Source organism: Lolium perenne, chromosome 4 (genome assembly GCF_019359855.2).
Source record: "Lolium perenne isolate Kyuss_39 chromosome 4, Kyuss_2.0, whole genome shotgun sequence".
Classification (NCBI taxonomy): Eukaryota; Viridiplantae; Streptophyta; class Magnoliopsida; order Poales; family Poaceae; genus Lolium; species Lolium perenne.
The window spans coordinates 14968759-14987621 of NC_067247.2; the positions used below are offsets into that span (position 1 = coordinate 14968759).

Consider the following 18863-nt stretch of genomic DNA (forward strand, 5'->3'; position numbering starts at 1 on the left):
GTTCTTGTGAAGTTTACCCACTTCACAACCACATAAACAAAGATCCTCTTATGTCGCCCGAAGTTAAAAATAAGCGACCCTCAAGATCTTCTTAAACTAGATCGCACTTAGAGGCCTGCCACAGATTACTGCAGCTTTGGCTGACCCAATGTTTTTTGATACTAGGATAAATACTAGTATCAATATACTAGTATCATCTTCTTACAATTGTGATACTAGGATAAATACTTCCTACCTCTGGGTGTAGTTACACCCACATCTAATATACTACCATATAGACAGGAGTATATATGATACTTTATCGGTTTGAGTATGTTCATACACTATATCTAAGATACTTCAAACCAAATTTGGTGAAAAAAATGCAAGTGAACCCACAGTTTTCACTATATATCCGAAATACATACATATGTATACGTAAAAAATAAGTCTACATAAAAAAATGTACATACTGCATACAAAGTAGTATATATACTACCAAAATAGTCTTACATACTTCATACTACATGTGCATACTCTTTAGTATGATAAATACTCTCTAGATTATAAGAAACACACGTGGGTGTAACTACACCCGGGTGTAGTATGAATATATCCTATATATATATACGCAATAACAATATAATTACCTAGCAGGTTTGCGTGATTCTTTTTCCCCTCGTACTATCTTTTTTGTGGCATCCTATAAAAGGCACCTCGCACCATAACCAACGCTTCTTACAAGTTACAAGGCGAAGACGAAAGAGAGGAAACTAAAGTAGAAACCTGGTTAGGTCTCTCGGCCACTGCAGGGAAGAGAGGATGCTTCTCCTCGTCTACGAATTCATGGCGAAGGGAAGCCTAGATTACCACCTTTTCAAGAGTACTAAACTGCTAATACCTCTCTTGTCTAATATCTATATTGTTTCTTCATGCACTCTCAGTTTGCTGATCCCTCTCCATGCGTGTAGGGGGTTCGGCGACGTTATTGTGGAACACCGGGCTTAGCATTGCCATCGGTGCGGCAAGAGGGCTCGCCTTCCTTCATGCGAGAGATGTCATTTACCGGGATCTAAAATCATCAACCATGTTCCTCGATGAGGACTTCAACCCTAGACTCTCTTCTTCGCGGAGTTCTATTCTTTTGACGTGCGCCTAGGGGAGAAGTGGAGTGTCCAGAAAAGCAGGAAGGAGGCAGAGGAGGGGGGCAGTTGCCCGCTTCTACATTTGCAAAATAAATTGTGATTATATTGATTATATGAATAAATATATGTACAATAAAATAGCATTATTACCTTGCAGGTTTGTGTGGTTCTTTTTTCCCTAGTAATCTTTTGATTAAGGATGCATGTTGTGCTATGTAGGTATGACTTCTTTTTCTAATTTGATGCACCGATTTTGCGTAATGAGGGGCTTGTTAAAAACATATCCGTTTCGTGGCATCCTAAAAAAGGCACCCCCGCACCAGAACCAATGCTTCTTACAAGTTACAAGGCGAAGACAAAAGAGAGGAAACAGCAGAAATCCCATTCTCCTCTACATAGAGTTCTTTCCTTCCCGCTTTGGTGGACACTCCACTCCATTTCCCCCTATGCCGCCACACTAAAGAATACAAGCACACCACCCATGGGGAACTTCTTCCGATCCTCTATGGGGATGGTGTCCTCGTTGTCCGGTAGCGGCGGCGGCGGCAACGAGGGCATGGGCGGCCGATTTCTGGAGACGAATCTCCACGAGTTCACTCTTGCGATAGTTTAAGCAAGACATGATCCTCGGGTTGGTGGCTTTTGGCTATTGTACAAGAGCTGGGTGCAGGAAGAAAGCAAGGCCACTGGGAGCTCCTCGGATGCCATCGTGGCCATCAAGAGGCTCAACGAGGCGAGCAACCAGGGCCTTCAAGAGTGGAAGTTACGTCATTCCATATGTAGCATATATCTCGTCCAATTCTGCTGCTCGTGCATATAGTCTCTGCTATTTTTAGCTGATTTGTGCATGCGCTGCAGGCCGAGATTATATATCTCGGAGGGCTGGAGCACTCGAAGGTTGTGAGCCTACTCAGCCACTACGGGGATGATACGGTGCTCCTCCACGTCTACGAATATATGGAGAAGGGAAGCCTGGAAAACCACCTTTTCAAAAGTACTAAAATACTATCCCTATCTTGTTTTTAATGCACTCTCACTTTTCTCATCCCTCTCCATGCTTGCAGGGGGTTCGGTGACATTGTCGTGGAACACGAGGCTGACCATTGCCATCGCCGCGGCAAGAGGGCTTGCCTTCCTTCATGTGAGAGATGTCATTTACCGTTATCTGAAATCATGAAACATACTCCTCGACAAGGACTTCAACCCCAAGCTTTCTTTTTCCAAGTTCTCAGTTTCGCTGAGTTTTCTCATTCCGAGGTGCGATGGGGGGAAGAAGAGGAGTGTGCACCAAAGACGGAAAGGGGGTTCGGTTACATTTTCTCCCCTTGTACATGTGCAAAATAAATTGTGACTCTACTGATTATATGAAGAAATATATATACAATACCAACAACATTACCTACCAGGTTTGTGTGATTCTTTTGGCCTTGGTAATCTCTTGATTAAGGATGCATGTGTTCTGGTATGTAAGTGCGACTTCTTTTTCTGGGTCTATGACCGCGTTTGGCGATTAATGAGGGGTTTACTAAAACATATCCTTTTTGTGGCATCCTATAAAAGGCACCCCCAACACCAGAAGCGATGCTCCTTACAAGTTATAAGGCGAAGACATAAGAGAGGAAACTAAAGTAGAAAACTCATTCTCTTCTTCCGAGTTCTCTTCCTCACAGAGTTCTTTCCTTCCTATTTTGGTGGACATTCCACTCCCCTTCCCCCCATGTCGCCACACAAATAATACAAGCACACCACCCATTATGTGAATACCTTAAATGTTATGGTTCCCAAGACATAAGCTTCCATTTGACCAACTCGTTAGTAATTATTCTCATGGTTTCTGCCTTTATCCTTATTTGAAAGTGTATTCGTGTATTATTCATTGGTTTATTTGGGAAGTTAGATCTACTGTTGTGTTGAGCAACAAGATGGACATTCATAAATCTTAGTTGTACATTTCAAAGTGATAAATTCGATCTGTTTTGATGGGTTCAATGCTTTGCGAACACATCAATAAAAATAAAATAAATCAACGAACCTCATCAAGCGGTGGGTTCCTGCAATTCTAGTAAGAGCTGAGGTAATCTATTTTGCAAGGGAAACTGGACGCATAATTGAGGACTATCATTCCTGATTATGGTGCAAGAAAATCCCCAATCCCCACATTTTATTTTTGCAATTGATTACGACGCTAGAGATCTAGGGTGTGTTTACTTGTCATAATTACTTTTTGTTTCTTCTTTTCATATGTTTTATCAACGTTTGGATCCTCCATCACTTAGTAGCAAACCAAAATACATATCATGATTTAGGAAAACTTGGGTGACACTAGAGTACCCAATTGGCAACTAAATGTGCTCACATGTCTATCAGAAACATGCTTGGGTGAAACACTCTTGTAATGCTTGGAATTTACTTGCAGTAGGTTGTATAGATCATTGTCTTCTTGTAAGCATGTTGTGTTTGTGGAATGTGTCTAACGTTGAGTGGATGCTAAAGCTTGAACTCGTGGATATTCCACTTAATGTTATTTTATTTGATGTGTCAAGAATCTTCAATGATCAAATAGGCCAGCTGGTCAGTGGTTGCTGAGTAAACTGCATAGCACCATAGTGCTGCCGTGAAGAGTCTATTGCTATTTATTTGAATGCTCACCACGTTCTACTGGAACACCTTCTAGCCATCAAATGCTAGTAGTATATATATAAACTCTCATAATTATCACTTGGTGAAAACGTGTTGATTCTTGTTGGTTTCTCTGTTAGAGTAGAACTAATTTCTTTTGCAGGGAGCTGAAGGTATCTTTGTTTGTTGTTGCGCAGGAGCTTCTTGAGCCAGTTTTAGCTGGACTCAAGGGTAGTGCAGCGCTTTGAGCAGCAGATTGCCATGACATTGGTGAAGGCTGATCTTGCCAGGAGAGAGCCATGGGGCGACAGCGACTGATCCGGTCGACCATCATTTCATTGTTCAAACTGCAATGGAAGACTCCCAACATCCTGAATAACTCAATAGTATTGATATGTCTATCAATAATTTGGGCGCGGAGGACCAGCCCAAATATATCCAATCACAGTTTAATTTGATATTTGATGAGGACATCGCTATGATAGATACATCCAATACTCCTACAACCACATCTCAGGTACCTTCGTTACTATGAATCCTTTCTAATATATATGAAAATATGATGCTGCCTAAATCAAATGTATTTATATTATTTAGAAATGGATCTAGCATGGACGCCAAGCATTGGATTAGTAACGTGCATGGAGATGGCAGCAGGCCTGCAAGGATTCAGAATGGCGTTGCAAGCGAGGATTTCAGAATATTGAAGCCACCATAGTGAAGCAACGATGCTTGGATGAATTATACAAGTTACCCAATCATAAAATTCGTCCAAAGAGTTATTTTTGGTGCTACGTCACCTTATTAAATGGGCCAGGCCCATGTATTTTCGGATTAGGTATTTTAGGGGATTTTAAGAGGCCATATAAGTGGAGGAATGCCCATCTAGGGGTGTTTTTGGCCAACCCTAGCTGGTTGGATGAAAATCCCTTCACTTCCCCCATATATATCCCTCTGTAGCCGTCATTAGAACTTGGATTTTGATTAGACTAAAAGTTAGCCCTTGCTGTAACTCTCGTATACTTCTTTTGAGGCCAACGCCCAGAACAAGACCGACTATTCGGAATCACACCTTTTTCAATAAAGTTTTCATCTTTCATCCGTAATATTCTGATTGCATCATTAGTTCTTACTTGTTCTCGATTTCAGGTACGAATTAAGACCCTCGCTGGTCAGGCTGATCGTGCATCCGCAAGATCAGTAACTCCCGGAGATTGTCCTAGCGATTGCATTGGCGCCCGAGCTATGCACGTGTAGTCGGGTCGTCAAGCACGAACTCCACAAACAAATCGATCTATCCGCGTCTCATCGAAAGATCGGCCACCTTTGCCCTATCAAGTGGTATCAGAGCTCAGGTTGCTCGGTGAGAATTTACTGTTTTCCTAGTGTAGATTTGTTTTTACCTATAACCCAGAAAAAGCTCCACAAAAAGAAGTTAGATTAGTTCATCCTCGCCTAAAACCAGTCATAGCCTTTTCGCTATCACCACTTTTTTTTTGTTTTGTTGAATTTTCGTTGCATCGTATCGAGTTGCTGGTTTTAGTGTTAGTATTTTAGAGTTCCGAGTCTAATCACGTTCTTGTCACGTTGCGAATTGCATCCGCCTTTTGTTTCCGCATCACGGCCGCCGCCATATCTCCACATACTTTGTTCACCACTATGTGTAGTTTTCGTCGACAATATTTTTTTATCACAGATCCGTAGATTCTTTTTTTTTCACGGGCACGCGAAAAACGTGTCGTATCTTTATAGAAGATAGCAACAACAATTACATGAAACCAGAGGGGGGTGCGAACATCTGCCCTTGGCCAACCCACACACACCACCCAACTCAACGCCTACTCTCGCAACATGACTCTCCGCTCCCCTCCTCTCGTAGCCCCCCAAAGGCTGAACTCCTCCAACACAGTATCAATGATTTGCTCCGTGGAAAGCTGCCTATTGATACGTCTCAAACGTATCTATAATTTCTTATGTTCCATGCTACTTTTATGATGATACTCACATGTTTTATACACATTATATGTCATTATTATGCATTTTCCGGCACTAACCTATTAACGAGATGCCGAAGAGCCAGTTGCTGTTTTCTGCTGTTTTTGGTTTCAGAAATCCTAGTAAGGAAATATTATCGGAATTGGACGAAATCAAAGCCCAGGGTCCTATTTTTGCACGAAGCTTCCGGAAGACCGAGGGGGAAAGGAAGTGGGGCCACGAGGCGCCGCCACAACAGGGCGGCGCGGCCAAGCCCTAGGCCGCGCGGCACTGGCGTGTGGGGCCCTCGTGTGGCCCCCCGCGTTGCCCTTCCGCCTACTTAAAGCCTCCGTCGTGAAACCCCCAGTACCGAGAGCCACGATACGGAAAACCTTACTGAGACGCCGCCGCCAATCCCATCTCGGGGGATTCAGGAGATCGCCTCCGGCACCCTGCCGGAGAGGGGATTCATCTCCCGGAGGACTCTACACCGCCATGGTCGCCTCCGGATTGATGAGTGAGTAGTTCACCCCTGGACTATGGGTCCATAGCAGTAGCTAGATGGTTGTCTTCTCCTCATTGTGCTATCATTGTCTGATCTTGTGAGCTGCCTATCATGATCAAGATCATCTATCTGTAAAGCTACATGTGCGTTTGTTGGGATCCGATGAATAGAGAATACTATGTTATGTTGGTTATCAATCTATTACCTATGTGTTGTTTATGATCTTGCATGCTCTCCGTTGTTAGTAGAGGCTCTGGCCAAGTTTTTGCTAGTAACTCCAAGAGGGAGTATTTATGCTCGATAGTGGGTTCATGCCTCCATTAAATGCAGGACGATGTGATGAAAGTTCTAAGGTTGTGGATGTGCTGTTGCCACTAGGGATAAAACATTGATGCTATGTTCGAGGATATAGTTATTGATTACATTACGCACCATACTTAATGCAATTGTCTGTTGCTTGCAACTTAATACCGGAAGGGGTTCGGATGATAACCTGAAAGTGGACTTTTTAGGCATAGATGCATGCTGGATAGCGGTCTATGTACTTTGTCGTAATGCCCAATTGAATCTCACAATACTCATCATGTCATGTATGTGCATTGTCGTGCCCTCTCTATTTGCCAATTGCCCAACTGTAATTTGTTTACCCAATATGCTATTTCTTATGGGAGAGACACCTCTAGTGAACTGTGGACCCCGGTCCATTCTTTTACATCGAATACAATCTACTGCAATACTGTTTCTACTGTTCTTTGCAAACAATCATCATCCACACTATACATCTAATCCTTTGTTACAGCAAGCCGGTGAGATTGACAACCTCACTGTTTCTGTTGACTGCCAAAACCCACCGGCGGGCAGCGGCTGTCAACACTGTAGAGCCGGGAACAACCTAGAGCTGCGGCTGGCTGAGGTCCCTCCGAGCGACGGCCCGCAAAGCACTTCTGGTCACACGTCCGATGCTGAGTGCAAGGGCGTGCCACCTGACCTATACCTGGTCAGGAAGGTGATGGAGATGCCTCGCTTAGTTTCCTGCATGGCATACACGTAAACATTAAATACGAGCCTCGATCGGCTCTCAGGTTATCCTGTGAATCGGCTCAAGGAGCCGATCCACCCATGATTCGTACGGGGTGCACGAATATATGGTGGTCCTGCTTGATCAAGATAAAGCTAATGAGATCTACGACGATTTAGGGTTTTCACCGCATAATCGGATCATCCTACTCAGGATTGGGCCTCGCGGCCATGCACGGTGATCGTAAGTCGATCCTAGACAAGGCCTAAAAACCAACACGAGGTTGATCCCCGGAACATCCTGTCTAGGACTAACGAACGATACCCTACGTGCCGCTGGATCCTCCAGCCCCTTGTAAGGCCTAACTATTGCAGATATTAAACTAATCCTTGATGAACAAGGAGCAATCGTAACGGATCAAATCTACTAAATAATGATCAAGCGGGGTGCCGCCCCCACACCTAAGATAGGTGTGAGGGCGGCTAGATATGCAAGGGTTGCACTACGCTAGCATGTTACGCGAAGAACTATGCTAACCCTAACACATCTATGATAACTACGTTGCTCGCCATCAACAAGGCTTCAGTACGAGCAACGCATGAACAACGTGGAGCTCGTGCTGCCTAGATCGCAAGATGCTATCTAGGCAGCATGTCGCTTACCGGATAGAAACCCTCGAGACGAAGGAGTTGGCGATGCGCCGAGATTGGTTTGTTTGGGTTGAACGTGTGTTGTTGTTTATTCCATAAACCCTAGATACATATTTATAGTCCAGGGGACTTTCTAACGTGGGAACAGTCCCAACCGGGCACGGGCCCGAATCTAACTTAAACCGACACGTATCCTACTATGTTACAGATACAAGGGAAAACTAGCCCAAACTTGCTATCCAAGGCCGATCCACGTATATCTTCCATGTATATTTCTTTAAGTCCATCTTGATCGCGGCCCACCTCTGACTCGGTCAAATTCTGGTGATAACACATGCCCCCCTGGTTTTGGAAATAATATTTCCAAAATCATTACGCTTTCTTTCGTCGGGTCATGTCATGGCAGAGCAGAACCGTCGCAGTATCTTTCATCATGATACCTTGCCTTCTCAACTTCTCTGCACGATTCAACAGTTTTAGCACCACTTCCTCGGAAATCACCACAGCATTAAACTCCCCCGTCCCCTTTATTTTTAACCGCGTCGAGCGGTTCGCTTCTTTATCCTCCTGCTCCTCAGTAGCTATCGGCAAACCAAAAAACCTTCTCAGCCGCCATGAATTCTTCGTCCTCCTCCAGCCTGTCCTTCCAGTCCTCCTCCTCCAGCGAGCTCGAGCAGGAGGTCAATCTGATGGCCATCTACGAGGCCCGTGATAACCCACAAGTATAGGGGATCGCGATAGTCTTCGAGGGTAGTATAACCCAAATTTATTGATTCGACACAAGGGGAGGTAAAGAATACTTATAAGCCTTAACAACTGAGTTGTCAATTCAGCTGCACCTGGAAAAGCACTAGTAACAGGGGTGATGTGAAAGTAGCAGTAATATGAGAGCAGTAGTAACAGTAACACAGCAAGAATAGCAATATGAGAGCAATGGCACGAGAAGATAGTTGATACTACTTCCAATGACATGTAGAACAAGTATATGATGATGAGAGATGGACCGGGGTTCCCAGCGATCTACACTAGTGGTAACTCTCCAATAAGTGACAAGTGTTGGGTGAACAAATTACAGTTGGGCAATTGATAGGAATCAAAGCATTAAGATAGAACATCAGGCTTATTAATTATGTAGGCATGTTTTCCGTATATAGTCGTACGTGCTCGCAATGAGAAACTTGCACAACATCTTTTGTCCTACCAGCCGGTGGCAGCCGGGCCTCAAGGGAAACTACTGGATATTAAGGTACTCCTTTTAATAGAGTACCGGAGCAAAGCATTAACACACCGTGAAAACATGTGATCCTCACATCACTACCATCCCCTCCGGTTGTCCCGATTTCTGTCACTTCGGGGCCATTGGTTCCGGACAGTGACATGTGCATACAACTTGTAGATACAATCTAAGCAACAATATAGAGCTCAAATCTAAGATCATGGCACTCGGGCCCTAGTGACAAGCATTAAGCATAACAAGATTGCAGCAACAATAACTTCACAAACTTTATAGATAGACTAATCATAATGTATCATCCATCGGATCCCAACAAACACAACACCGATTACATCAGATGAATCTCAATCATGTAAGGCAGCTCATGAGACCATTGTATTGAAGTACATGGGGGAGAGAATACCGACATAGCTACTGCTAGAACCCGTAGTCCATGGGGGAACTACTCACGGAGCATGGCGGAGGCGGTGGCGTTGATGGAGATGGCTTCCGGGGGCACTTCCCCGTCCCGGCAGGGTGCCGGGACAGAGTTCTGTCCCCCGAATTGGAGTTTCGCGACGGTGGCGGCGCCCCTGGAGTCTTTCTGGAGTTTCGTCAATTGGTACGGTGTTTTTAGGTCGAAAGGGATTTTATAGGCGAAGAGGCGGCGCAGGGGGGCACCTGGGGGCGCCACACCCTAGGCCGGCGCGGCCTAGGCCTGGCCCGCGCCGCCATGTGGTGTGGTGGCCCCCTGGCCCCTCTCCGACTCTTCTTCGGTGTTCTGGAGCCTTCCGGAGAAAATAGGAGGTTTGGCGTTGATTTCGTCCAATTCCGAGAATATTGCCCGAACAGCCTTTCTGGAACCAAAAACAGCAGAAAACAGGAACTGGCACTGTGGCATCTTGTTAATAGGTTAGTTCCGGAAAATGCATGAAATCATCATAAAGTGCAAGCAAAACATGTAAGTATTGTCATGAAACAAGCATGGAACGACAGAAATTATGGATACGTCGGAGGCGTATCAGCATTCCCAAGCTTAGTTCCTGCTCGTCCCGAGCAGGTAAACAATAAAAATAATAATTTCTGTAGTGACATGCTACTTACACAACCTTGATCATACTATTACAAAGCATATGAAATGAATGAAGTGACTCAAGGCAATGATCTATAGTTGCTAACAAATAGGTAACATATAGCAAAACTTTTCATGAAGAGTACTTTCAAGACAAGCATCAAAATTCTTGCATAAGAGTTAACTCATAAAGCAATAAATTCAAAGTAAAGGCATCGAAGCAACACAAAGGAAGATATAAGTTTCAGCGGATGCTTTCAACTTTCAACATGCATATCTCATGGATATTGTCAACACAAAGTAATATGATGAATGCAAATATGCAAGTATGTAAGAATCAATGCACAGTTAACACAAGTGTTTGCTTCTAAGGTGGGAGGAAGTAGGTAACTGACTCAACATAAAAGTAAAAGAATGGTCCTTCAAAGAGGAAAGCATCGATTGCTATATTTGTGCTAGAGCTTTGGTTTGGAAAACATAAAGAGAGCATAAAAAGTAGAATTTTGAGAGGTGTTTGTTGTTGTCAACGAATGGTAATGGGTACACTAACTACCTCGCCAACCGGACTTTCAAGAGCGGCTCCCATGAATTTTTATTTTTGGGTGGCACTCCTTCCAACCTTTCTTTCACAAACCATGGCTAACCGAATCCTCGGGTGCCTGCCAACAATCTCATACCATGAAGGAGTGCCCTTTTATTTTAGTTTTATTATGATGACACTCCTCCCAACCTTTGCTTACACAAGCCATGGCTAACCGAATCCTTCGGGTGCCGTCCAACAATCACATACCATGGAGGAGTGTCTATTTTTGTTAATTAATTTGGGACTGGGAATCCCGTTGCCAGCTCTTTTTGCAAAATTATTGGATAAGCGGATGTGCCACTAGTCCATATGAGAGTCCGTCAAAAGTAAATGACAAGGTTGAAAGCTAAACACCACATACTTCCTCATGAGCTATAAAACATTAACACAAATTGAGAAGCATTTTGAATTATTTAAAGGTAGCACTCAAGCAATTTACTTTGGAATGGCAGGAAATACCACATAGTAGGTAGGTATGGTGGACACAATTGGCATAGTGGTTGGCTCAAGGATTTTGGATGCATGAGAAGTATTCCCTCTCGATACAAGGCTTAGGCTAGCAAGGTTGTTTGAAGCAAACAAAAGTATGAACCGGTACAGCAAAACTTACATAAGAACATATTGCAAGCATTATAATACTCTACACTGTCTTCCTTGTTGCTCAAACACTTTTACCAGAAAATATCTAGACCTTAAGAGAGATCAATTATGCAAACCAATTTTAACAAGCTTTACGGTAGTTCTCCACTAATAGGTTTAAACTACATGCAAAAACTTATGATCTACTTGAGAGCTCAAAACAATTGCCAAGTGTCAAATTATCCACAACATATGAGGCATTTTCCTTTTCCAACCAAATAAAGATAAGTATTGTAGCTTCCAACTTTTATCATTGAACATTAAAAGTAAAACGAAGAACAAGTGTTCATATGAAAAAGCGGAGCGTGTCTCTCTCCCAAACAAGGATTGCTAGGATCCGATCTTATTCAAACAAACAAAACGAAAATAAACACACAGACGCTCCAAGTAAAGCACATATGATGTGACCGAATAAAAATATAGTTTCAGGGGAGGAACCTGATAAGTTGATGAAGAAGGGGATGCCTTGGGCATCCCCAAGCTTAGACGCTTGAGTCTTCTTAAAATATGCAGGGATGAACCACGGGGGCATCCCCAAGCTTAGACTTTTCACTCTTCTTGATCATATATCATCCTCCTCTCTTGACCCTTGAAAACTTCCTTCACACCAAACTTCTCATAAACTTCATTAGAGGGGTTAGTACTCAAAAAAATTTGAATCCACCTTGGTCCTGTAGTGGCACATTGCAAGAACTCAATAAAACATTAGCTACAGCCCTCTACGTCTAGAAAACCTCGCTTAAAGTCCGCAAGAGACAATGCAAAAAACAGAGACAGAATCTGCCAAGCAGAACAGCCAGTAAAGACGAATTTTAATAAAATACTTCCGTTGCTCAAATCAGAAAACTCAAAACTAATGAAAGTTGCGTACATATCTGAGGATCACTCACGTAAATTGGCATAATTTTCTGAGTTATCTACAGAGAATTTTGCCCAGATTCGTGACAGCAAAGAAATCTGTTTCTGCGCAGAAATCCAAATCTAGTATCAACCTTCGATTAGAGGCTTCACTTGGCACAACAAAACACAAAACTAAGATAAGGAGAGGTTGCTACAGTAGTAAACAACTTCCAAGACACAAATATAAAACAAAGTACTGTAGCAAAATAACACATGGGTTATCTCCCAAGAAGTTCTTTCTTTATAGCCATTAAGATGGGCTCAGCAGTTTTAATGATGCACTCGCAAGAAATAGTATTTGAAGCAAAAGAGAGCATCAAGAGGCAAATCGAAAACACATTTAAGTCTAACATGCTTCCTATGCAAAGGAATCTTGTAAATAAACAAGTTCATGAAAAGCAAAGTAACAAGCATAAGAAGATAAAACAAGAGTAACTTCAACAATTTCAGCACATAGAGAGGTGTATTAGTACCATCAAAATTTCTACCACCATATTTTCCTCTCTCATAATAATTTTCAGTAGCTTCATGAACAAACTCAACAATATAACTATCACATGCAGCATACTTTTCATGATCCACAAACTCATAATTTTTATCAAGTTCAAGAATAGTGGAATAAAAACTTTCAAACTTACTTTTATTAATAATATAACAAGGTAGTTGATCAATCTCAAGAGATATGGGACTCATAGAATAAGTCAAGGACTCTCCAATCCCATTTTCATTAGTAGTACAATTAATAGTATCAAGTAACATAGGACCATCATCTAGAGCTTTATCATAAACATTTGCCAAGCAAAATTCTTTAGTACCATGCATTTCGACATCAGGCACAAACAAAGCATTATCATAAGATTTATCAAAGTAGCATGGATTATCATAAATAACAGTAGCATAATTATTCTCACAAGTTTTACTCATAGGTAATATTTCAAGAGAATCCACAGGAACATAACATTCAACCTCTTCCGGTAAGCATGGAGGACAATCAAATAGTGTAAGAGATAAAGAGTTACTCTCATTAGAAGGTTGGCATGGGTAGCTAATCCATTCTTCCCCCTTTTGTTCGTCGCTCTTCTCTTCTTTTTCATCCAATGAGCTTTCAGGTTCATCAATTTCCTCCTCTTTTTCATCCAATGAGCTTTCAGGTTCATCAATTTCTTCTTCCACCGGTTCCTGCAAATTGTGAGTGCATTCTTGTGCATTAATGTGTCTCTCTTTATAATCAATGATATAAGGATTATTACCGAAGCATTCTATGCAACAATTAAGGATAGAAGAGACATAATCTTTAAGGTCCTTACAAACAACACAAGTTTCATAATTCTCAACCATGAAGGATTCGATCTCAGAGGCTCCCATAAACACGACAAATTGTTCTACCTCTTCGAACCCATAATGAATATAGCAATTCCGATTATAGTTCTTAATTAAAATTTCCTCACTAAAGCCACATTGAAATTTAAGATGTTTAGTATCCTGTTGAGAGCAACAGTTTATATCATGGCGTTTAAGCAAGATTTTAGCAATTGTATTCACTTTTTCTATCATAGCACTCATTACTTCACCAGCTCTTGATTTCCTATAATTATTATAACATTCTATGAGCTCCAAGTAGGTTGTTGGTTCTCCCATAACAGCAGTTTTTAATTTTTTGGTTTTTCAAATTTTTATGGATTTTTGGGTATATGAGACAAATAAAACAAGACAAAAATAAACTAAGCAAAAGTAAACTACGCAAACTAATACTAGACAGAAATAAACTAAGCAAAAATAAACTAGACAAAAGTAAACTAAGCAAAACAAAAAAAAAAAAACAGAGAGAGAGGTAGAGTGTACTCCCCAGGTGAACTTATGAGTAGAGCTATGCCTCCCCGGCAACGGCGCCAGAAAACAGTCTTGATAACCCACAAGTATAGGGGATCGCGATAGTCTTCGAGGGTAGTATAACCCAAATTTATTGATTCGACACAAGGGGAGGTAAAGAATACTTATAAGCCTTAACAACTGAGTTGTCAATTCAGCTGCACCTGGAAAAGCACTAGTAACAGGGGTGATGTGAAAGTAGCAGTAATATGAGAGCAGTAGTAACGATAACACAGCAGCGTTAATAGCAATATGAGAGCAATGGCACGAGAAGATAGTTGATACTACTTCCAATGACATGTAGAACAAGTATATGATGATGAGAGATGGACCGGGGTTCCCAGCGATCTACACTAGTGGTAACTCTCCAATAAGTGACAAGTGTTGGGTGAACAAATTACAGTTGGGCAATTGATAGGAATCAAAGCATTAAGATAGAACATCAGGCTTATTAATTATGTAGGCATGTTTTCCGTATATAGTCGTACGTGCTCGCAATGAGAAACTTGCACAACATCTTTTGTCCTACCAGCCGGTGGCAGCCGAGCCTCAAGGGAAACTACTGGATATTAAGGTACTCCTTTTAATAGAGTACCGGAGCAAAGCATTAACACACCGTGAAAACATGTGATCCTCACATCACTACCATCCCCTCCGGTTGTCCCGATTTCTGTCACTTCGGGGCCATTGGTTCCGGACAGTGACATGTGCATACAACTTGTAGATACAATCTAAGCAACAATATAGAGCTCAAATCTAAGATCATGGCACTCGGGCCCTAGTGACAAGCATTAAGCATAACAAGATTGCAGCAACAATAACTTCACAAACTTTATAGATAGACTAATCATAATGTATCATCCATCGGATCCCAACAAACACAACACCGATTACATCAGATGAATCTCAATCATGTAAGGCAGCTCATGAGACCATTGTATTGAAGTACATGGGGGAGAGAATACCGACATAGCTACTGCTAGAACCCATAGTCCATGGGGGAACTACTCACGGAGCATGGCGGAGGCGGTGGCGTTGATGGAGATGGCTTCCGGGGGCACTTCCCCGTCCCGGCAGGGTGCCGGGACAGAGTTCTGTCCCCCGAATTGGAGTTTCGCGACGGTGGCGGCGCCCCTGGAGTCTTTCTGGAGTTTCGTCAATTGGTACGGTGTTTTTAGGTCGAAAGGGATTTTATAGGCGAAGAGGCGGCGCAGGGGGGCACCTGGGGGCGCCACACCCTAGGCCGGTGCGGCCTAGGCCTGGCCCGCGCCGCCATGTGGTGTGGTGGCCCCCTGGCCCCTCTCCGACTCTTCTTCGGTGTTCTGGAGCCTTCCGGAGAAAATAGGAGGTTTGGCGTTGATTTCGTCCAATTCCGAGAATATTGCCCGAACAGCCTTTCTGGAACCAAAAACAGCAGAAAACAGGAACTGGCACTGTGGCATCTTGTTAATAGGTTAGTTCCGGAAAATGCATGAAATCATCATAAAGTGCAAGCAAAACATGTAAGTATTGTCATGAAACAAGCATGGAACGACAGAAATTATGGATACTCTTCCCATGGAAGGCAGTCCTCTCCTCTGACGAGGAGGAAGAAGAGGCGGAGGAGTCGGAGGACGACTCCTCCTCCGACGAACCGCCGGCCAAACGGTTCTGCCCCTGGCCGGGGAACCTCAGCGACTTCAACAGCGACGATGGTGACGCTGACGAGGAGGACGAGGACAATGAGGGCCCAATCGGCGGCCATCGGAGCAGCGACGACGAGCCCGCCGAGAGCACCGACAGCGGCGACGAGGGCGACGACGAGGGCGATGACGGCCTGTAGATAGGACCTCTAGAACAGGGCCAGTAGTAGTAGATGGGGCAATGTATCCCCTAGTACCTCCTTTTGAGAGCAATCAGCTCTTTATGTAAGAAATCTACCAATGAAGAACTTCTCCCCAATTTGATTTTGCCGATTTCCTTTGAGTTTAATTTAGCCGATTCCCTCTTCCACTGACCTTGCCGATTCGTCCCCTTTGCCAATGCGTAATAAGCCGATAACAACGCATCGGTCCTTCGAAATTCGCCCTTCCCTTCTTCAACTGATGATTTTTTAAGTCTGGCGGATAATATAGAATCTTCAGGAAAACCTTTGAATTCTTCCAACCAAGCCCAATGGTCCTCTTTAATACTCATCATTTGCGAAGAAGGTTGCACCGAAAGATCAGTCGATGGTATCCCAATCGGCTCCTTGAACAGAGCAAAACAGAGCATCCACCAGGCCTGCTGCCCCCCGAGCCTTACTCGAGGCGAGAATGTCAGAGAAGACGCGCCAAAGCCGATCCCCCTTTCTTCTTTAAACAGCCGATAACCCCTTCTGTCAACACGGCTGAACTAGCACCAAAGATTGGAAATCCTCGACAAAAAGGTTCAGAAACCCGGATTGGCTCGAAGCAGCCGAAGAAATTTCCATTGTTTTACTCCTGCGAAGGAGCAGAAGGCACCACAGTTGGCCTGGATTTGGTGGAGATTCGGTAAACCTCGCATAATTCTACTAGAGTCGATGGCTGCGCATCGGCTGTCAAAATTTTTTTTTATTGGCCGATTTTCTCCTATCGGCCCCCAATATTTCATTGCACACATGTCCTCCTGCATCTGTTCCCATGTTCATCGTATTTAGGTGCCCCCCGAGCCGAATCTGTCAGGGAATGGCAGATATCGGCTCTGTAATTCATACGTCGGCTCCGGTAGGAACAAGGACTAACACAAGCAGAACATGTGGTGAGGATAAATTTTGGCCGATTGCTGGGATCGGCCTCCATGATGCTTGAAGCATTGACTGAAGGTTCTGTAATGTCCCCTCAAAGATTTTTGGGGCCGATCACAGGGATCAGCCTCGCCAAGTTTGATCATCGCTTCGCTTCAGCTACATGGTCAGGCCAGTGGATAAAACCAGCTTAACCCTTCCCTTCGTCACGTCGATGCGCTCGCAGTCGTCCAAATTGATACCTGAGAGGGGTTCTTGGCCTGCTGCTTCCCATGCGTTCATGCCAGCCGTTGAAATTTCAGCTGAGTCATCGGCCTGGACGACCTCTACCTCATCTCCATCCCACTGTATTATGCATTGGTGCATCGTGGAGGGAATGCAGCAGTTGGCGTGGATCCAATCTCTTCCTAGCAGAACGGCATAGGTGCTCGTGCTATCGACGATGAAGAACGTTGTAGGGATAGTCTTCCTTCCTACGATCAGATCCACGTTCAGAACACCTTGTGCCTCAGACGCTTGGCCATTGAAATCGCTCAATGTCACGTTGGTCTTGATTAGATCAGAGCTAGAGCGTCCCAGCCGACGTAGCATAGAGTACGGCATGATGTTGACTGCCGCTCCGGTGTCCACCAGCATCTTATTTACAGGCCTCCCATCGATATAACCTCGCAAGTACAGGGCCTTCAGATGTCTGTAGCTCTTTTCTCGTGGCTTCTCAAAAATAACCGGCCGTGGGCCGCAGTCAAGTTGTGCCACGGGTACCTCATCTAATCCTGGAGCACTGAACTCCGAAGGGAGGATGAACACCATGTTTGTACCAGCCGATGTCTCATCATCGGCTTTCTTCTGCTTGGGACGCCATTCCATTTTCCGTGGACGACCCTCTTCATCCAGGGTTCGCTGAACTTTTGCAGCCAGATCAGGCCGTGCCTTCCTTAGCGTATGCAGGTATAACCTTTCGGCTTCCTCCAGGCCGCGCAATCGCTGAACCCTGCGCTTTTCTGAACGGCTGAGTCCGTCAGGGCACCACCTTGGACGGTGGTACCTGTCCTCTTCTTCTTCTTGTCCCTCGTCTTCGGAATCCTCGAGATCTGCCCACCGAGGGGACTCAGCACGTTTGCTTTGTGGCGGGAGAGGCCCTAAGCGCTCGAACACAGACACGTTGGCTGCCTCCTTCTTCTTCTGGTTGCATTCTGGGCAATTGACCACAATCGGCTCATTCCTGAATCCCAGCAGTGTCTGAAGAAGGGGCAGTCCCAGTGCCTGGCGTTGTCATCTTGCTCCCTTGATCTTTCCGTGGCACGGCGCTCGTGCTCCTCCTCATCGCGATCGTGCCGATGATGTCTTCTGGCTTCTCTAGCCAGACGATCTCCTTCATCATCATAGCTGGACCGTCGGCGTTGGTCATACTGACTCACATATTTGTTGAGGAGGTGATCAGAGAGGGGTCGCTGATATCTTATGTTCTTCACCTCTCCCTCTGTGACGTAGCGCTTGCCATCATGACGGAGCCGATCGCGCGGAGCGGCCTCCTCTGTGTCCTTACTACGAGAGCAGCTGCCCTCGTCTCCATCTTTGCCAGAGTGGTTCCCAGGTCCTACCATGTTGATGCTGAACGAGGATCCTGGCTGGCAACCTTCAGGGTAGGTGCATTCCACCATGTTAACGGCGGGAAAGGGCTGGGTGTCGACCTTCATGGCGTACTGGTTGAAAATTAGACGTCCTTTTTCTATCGCTGCTTGGATGTGCTGACGCCACACCCTGCAGTCGTTGGTGGCATGGGAGAGCGAGTTATGCCATTTGCAGTATGGCTTTCCGTTCAGCTCTTGCACCGTGGGGAATTTGAGACCTTCAGGAATCGTCAACTGCTTCTCCTTGAGCAGGAGGTCGAAGATTTGCTCGGTCTTGGTCACATCAAAATCAAATCCCCTGGGTGGGCCTGGTGGCTTTA

The 18863-nt window shown here is 44.3% G+C and overlaps 1 protein-coding gene across 1 annotated transcript; it reads left to right on the top strand.

Moving 5' to 3' along the window:
* The first annotated feature begins 1605 nt into the window (after positions 1-1605).
* LOC127346578 (probable serine/threonine-protein kinase PBL4) lies at positions 1606-2301 on the top strand. Its single transcript, XM_051372863.1, has 4 exons — positions 1606-1731; positions 1795-1857; positions 1983-2118; positions 2189-2301. The coding sequence occupies exons 1-4, from the start codon at positions 1606-1608 to the stop codon at positions 2299-2301; spliced, it is 438 nt and encodes a 145-aa protein (XP_051228823.1).
* The last annotated feature ends 16562 nt before the right edge of the window (positions 2302-18863 follow it).

Excerpts from the sequence above, each read along its gene's own strand:
- LOC127346578 (XM_051372863.1), top strand. The coding sequence starts at position 1,606 with ATGGGGAACTTCTTCCGATCCTCTATGGGGATGGTGTCCTCGTTGTCC. Across the intron at positions 1,732-1,794 it reads ACGAGTTCACTCTTGCGATA|GAAGAAAGCAAGGCCACTGG; the intron begins GTTTAAGCAAGA and ends AGCTGGGTGCAG. Across the intron at positions 1,858-1,982 it reads CCATCAAGAGGCTCAACGAG|GCCGAGATTATATATCTCGG; the intron begins GCGAGCAACCAG and ends CATGCGCTGCAG.